This window comes from Cupressus sempervirens, chromosome 3 (assembly GCF_028749045.1).
Source record: "Cupressus sempervirens isolate cs-2001-9-10 chromosome 3, ASM2874904v1, whole genome shotgun sequence".
In the NCBI taxonomy this organism is placed as follows: domain Eukaryota; kingdom Viridiplantae; phylum Streptophyta; class Pinopsida; order Cupressales; family Cupressaceae; genus Cupressus; species Cupressus sempervirens.
In genome coordinates, this window is record NC_143120.1 from 967,123,824 (window position 1) to 967,128,928 (window position 5,105).

The 5,105-nt window shown below is 31.5% G+C and overlaps 1 protein-coding gene across 1 annotated transcript; it reads left to right on the forward strand.

Annotated features, from left to right (window-relative positions):
* Nucleotides 1–1,763: 1,763 nt before the first annotated feature.
* On the forward strand, nucleotides 1,764–3,949 carry LOC149569959 (cinnamoyl-CoA reductase 1-like). The gene is made up of 6 exons (XM_089817839.1): nucleotides 1,764–1,917; nucleotides 2,303–2,457; nucleotides 2,785–2,970; nucleotides 3,068–3,230; nucleotides 3,312–3,501; nucleotides 3,612–3,949. The coding sequence occupies exons 1-6, from the start codon at nucleotides 1,812–1,814 to the stop codon at nucleotides 3,754–3,756; spliced, it is 945 nt and encodes a 314-aa protein (XP_089673965.1). The 5' UTR covers nucleotides 1,764–1,811; the 3' UTR covers nucleotides 3,757–3,949.
* The last annotated feature ends 1,156 nt before the right edge of the window (nucleotides 3,950–5,105 follow it).

Consider the following 5,105-nt stretch of genomic DNA (forward strand, 5'->3'; position numbering starts at 1 on the left):
ATGTTATTTTTGCATTGTTTTAATCTTGTCTCCATCTTTATCAAATTAAAATATTTAAATAATTGCACTAATGTTTATTATTTCTACTTTTCTCAATTTGGCTTCTTCTACTCTTGGTTGGGATCTTTCTTGTATGACTTCAATGAAGTTAAGTTAAACATCTACAAAGGTCAGTTTCCAATTGCATCTAGGTTGTGAGAATGTTACTATTAACTCTTGTCTTTCTCTTTCTTGTTCCTTATAGAAATGTGGGGCCTCTTCTATTTATGTGGGGATCTTCTTTTCGAGGGAGGATGGTGGTAACTCTATGTAGGAATCTCTTTTCTCTAGTTACCCAAATCTATAAATGAAGCATGTTTGTTTCAACCTTCTATTTTTCTCCTTCTCTATGACTCTTACTAAGGTGGGGGCCTTCTTCTATTGTGGTAGGTTTTTCCCTAGTGAAAGGTTTCTTGGTTATTTGGTATTCCTTACTAGATGTAGCTAGCTGGTTCATGGTGCCTATTGTAAACACATTTTAAAGGTTTGGGGAACTTTGCCAAATCCATCCTCTCTTTGCACCTAGCTTCTCAAGAGATTTTGTAGTTGGATGATCTACTTTCCACCCTTGTTCGGTTTATCTAGATAATTAGCTTTTGTAAGTTAAGTTAACAAGGGCCTTATTAAAATCCAAGTAGGTTTTTCGGATGCCGTGTTAAAATGCCATTTAGAATGCTTGTCTAGGTAATGATATATGGTCTGACATTTGTTTCTTTCATTGTTCTTTTAAGCTATCCTTTATTTTGTTGATTCAATGCTTACTATTTCTTTGTATAAGTGATCAACACTCTTTTAAAATCCCTACTTAATAAATAAAAAATATATAATCAGTTATATTTTGAAAATAAAATGTACAATGGAATAAACTTCTAGATAAAATTTTGTATAATTTAGGTTTCAATGTTTCCAATCACATTTCATGATTCTTTATTAAGAAAAAGAAATATGAAACATTAGAATACAATCAACATTAAAAAAATTCTTAATAAAAAAAAAAAAAAATTCTAACAAAAATTATAAATAAAAACATTTAAAGAAAATACATTAAAAAATTAAAAAGATGGACAACAAACATGAACTAGATTAAAAAGCTTAGATCCCAAGACAAATAAAAATTAACATATAGCAAATCAAATTGACTAGTACAATTGAGAATTATGACTTACAACTATATAATAACTTTAAAGTATACCGATTGTTTAAGTGAGTCCATCACAGAAATTTTTTACACAGCAAATCAAATTGACTTGTACAATTGAGAAGATTATGACTATATAATAACTTTAAAATATACCGATTGTTTAAGTGAGTCCATCACAGAAATTTAAAAAAATCAAACTCTTTAAGTAAGTAAACTATTCCGAACAATGTTCTAAATCTGGTTGAAAGGAGCAGGGGACCAACAAAACCTTCTTCAACCCTAATTTTGTTCTTGGTCAAAACCTAACAATTCTTTTAACATACGATGCGTTAATTTCGTACATCAATCTTGCCTTAGAAAACACCGTTTTATTCGCACCGTTGATGATAGACGACGACCATGACGCCAATAATTCCAATAAATTTCATTCCTTGATGTCGTTAAGCGATTTAGTGGTCTGCTAATTTTTAGGAACAATTTTTTTTTTCTAACAATTCAGCGAAAGTTTCGGTCCACAAACATGGTCTATTACTCTTTATAAATAGACAGAACATCTCTACATTTAGTCAAGCAAACACAAGAATATCGGCAAGGAAATAGGAAGGAAATTGCAATTAAGAAGAAAGTGAAGATGGAAAGCGTGTGCGTAACTGGGGCTGGAGGATTCATTGCATCTTGGCTTGTGAAGATGCTCTTGAGCAAAGGCTACACTGTTAAAGGAACGGTTCGTAATCCTGGTCAGTATTGGCATCCATCACAGGCAGTATCATATCATTATAATTATGATGTTTTTCCTAATGGGTGTTTTGGGTTGCATTTACCTTACATTCATCACATATATGATAGTTGTGATGTTCTCCTTAATGTATATTTTGGTTCACATTTAACTTTCATTCATCACACGTATTAAAGTTGTGATATTTTTTATTATATTGAACAATTTATCATGAAGATCAAACAATTGCATTTATCTACCTATCTATTGTTCTCCTTTTGTTATGAGAATAGATTCCTGAGAATAATCTGAAACTCAATAAACGTTTGATTTGACAAACAATCGAACTATGTTTGTAAGCATATGGAATAGTTATGGATCTATATTGCATTTCAAAAATTGTGCAGATGATGTAAAGTATGGACATCTGAGAGAGTTGGAAGGAGCAGAAGAGAGGCTTGAGCTTGTGAAGGCTGATATTCTCAACTATGACAGCTTGGTGGTAGCTATGAGAGGGTGCAAAGGAGTCTTTCACACGGCTTGTCTTTTGATTGGTGATCAAGTATGCTCTTAAGACCTGACCTTAAAGCTTATATTTAATTGATGATAACTATAATACCATTATGATTTGAGTTTAATTGTTGGGTTCTTTGAGTTTGATGGATTATCTTGTTTTAGGAATCTATGTATTGGTTTAATTATTTGATCGATTGCCAATGTTTTTCTTTGAGATTCTTAACATTCTAATGATTTTATTATTGGACATTGACAAATAGATCTTTTGATACAACCCTAACTAGTGAAATACTAATGTTTGTGCCTATGAACAATCAATGTTGAATTGAAGAAAATACAATTTTAAAAGACATCTAATTGATCATGGGTACAGGAACAAGTGCTGGAGGCGGCTGTGAGTGGCACAATAAATGTGTTGAAGGCTTGCAAAGAAGTGGGAGTGAAGCGTGTAATACTCACGTCCACAATTGGTGCTATTTATCTTAACCCCAATAGAAATCCACAGGACATAGTTGATGAGGAGTGCTGGAGTGATCTTGATTTTTGCATTCAAACCAAGGTAAATTAATATCTTAGACTCAAAATTTCATGGAAAGATTTTTAAACTATCCATCCATCATTGCTGAATTTTGTTCTCTTTCTCTTTTGATGCTCAGAATTGGTATTGCTATGCAAAAACGGTAGCTGAGAAAGCAGCATGTACGTATGCGGAGGAGGTGGGTATGGATTTGATAAGGATTAATCCATGTATTGTGTTGGGTCCTCTCCTTCAGCCCACTGTGAATGCAAGCACGGCTCATGTTTACAAATATTTAACTGGTGAGCTAATGTTAATACTATCCTAATTCCTTGCTGATTTCCCATTGATGGAAACGAGACTAACTGTTACAATCCTTCTAGGGTCGGCAAAGACATATATAAATGCAACTCAGGTTTACGTGGATGTGAGAGATGTAGCGAGGGCGCACATCTTGCTCTATGAAACTCCGTCTGCCTCTGGTCGGTATTTGTGTGCAGAAAGAAGTCTGCACAGAGGAGAGCTTGTTCATATGTTAGCACAAATGTTCCCACAATACCCACTTCCTACCAAGTATGTTTTATTTATTTATTCTTTTCTATTGAGAATAGTTATAACATGATTTGGATTTTAAGAATAGTTGAGCGATGTTGATCTTCTTATGTTGATTCACTTCATTGTAGGTGTTCGGATGAGGAAAATCCAAGGAAAGTGGCATACAAATTTAGCAATCAAAAGCTGAAGGAATTGGGTCTCACATTTACTCCCATAAAACAGTGTTTGGCTGACACAGTAGGCAGTCTGAGGGACAAGGGTCTTCTTCCATAGATCTAGAATTACATCAAACCAACTCATACAAGGAGATCAAACACTGTTGGTGCAGACATTAATTTTTAATAGTTGGGTATTGCATCAACATCTGACATTAATCTCCATACTGTACCATTTTACCTTATCCGTTACACTTCACTATACATATATCTTAATATTAATGTATATAATATCTATTTTTCGTTATGAATGATTTATATTTATTGTTTACATTAAATATTTTCTTTATAAGAATGATTTATATTAAATGCTTATACAAAGTACAGTTTTTTTATAATGAAATGTGGGTACCGCTTGTAGAAAAAGGAATGTAAAAATTAAAGATGTTTCTTCATGAATCTTTATAGATACAATAAAATATAAGTAATTTGAACTTTATTATTTTGTGACTTTTGTATGAATCAATGATGTCATGAGTGTCTTGTGATTTCCAAAGATCTTAAGGTCAATAATAAAATTAAATTTAGAAATCAACATAATAAACTTTAACAATTTCTCATAGATCTTTTATGATTGTACAAGATAAAGTTCATATAAGGCATCATATTGTTTTGATTTTATTCTTGAATTTGAACAAACTTGGTATAAATTGAATAATATATTTATAATCTAACTTATGTGTAGGATAAGGTATGTTTATGGAAATACCCTTTAGATTATTGAAGCTAGGCTTAAATTTAGGCTATTGTTCAAATATTTTAAATTTTTAGACTTCTAAATTATAATGTATAACTATAATATTTGCATATAAGGGCGAGTGACTAACATTGGTAAGGATTAATATCTATGAAGAATAGTGTCAAAGTGACTATTTAAAGTAAAGTTTTATCTCCACCATTCTAGATTCCTTTATAGTTGACCTCATCCCAAATTTCTATGCATGTGCTTTTGACTATTCTATACTATATAGTTTTAAGACCTCTATAAATAAGAGGTAGTTGTAAATGGTTATGTAATGAATAAAATTCTCCTTTTCTATTTATCTATGTTGCCTTCAATTTGACATCAAAGTCTAAAGAGATAGAAAAGAATATTAGTTCATGTTTAAAGAAAGGCATTGAATAAAGTGAGTGTTAGATTAAAACTACTATGACAATTAAATGAAGCTTCTAAAGGTTGGATGATTTTTTATTTAGAAATGATAGACCAAATAAGAAAATATTTTTCATATAAAGATAAGTTTGTTGAATCTCAAGAATACTTTTTAAAGAGGAGCCCAAATTTTATTGTTCAGAATTTAGAGACCAACACAACATACATGTTTAGTGTTTGCAAGAAAGCTTGACATACTTCAAAGAATTTCTCATGTCATCAATACACCTATTTTAGCAAAAGATTTGAATTTA

What these genes read in the sequence shown, in the direction of transcription:
- LOC149569959 (XM_089817839.1), top strand. Translation starts at nt 1,812, where the DNA reads ATGGAAAGCGTGTGCGTAACTGGGGCTGGAGGATTCATTGCATCTTGG. An exon ending in GTCTTTTGATTGGTGATCAA is followed by an intron (nt 2,458 to 2,784) that starts GTATGCTCTTAA and finishes TCATGGGTACAG; the next exon opens with GAACAAGTGCTGGAGGCGGC. An exon ending in ATTTTTGCATTCAAACCAAG is followed by an intron (nt 2,971 to 3,067) that starts GTAAATTAATAT and finishes TTTGATGCTCAG; the next exon opens with AATTGGTATTGCTATGCAAA.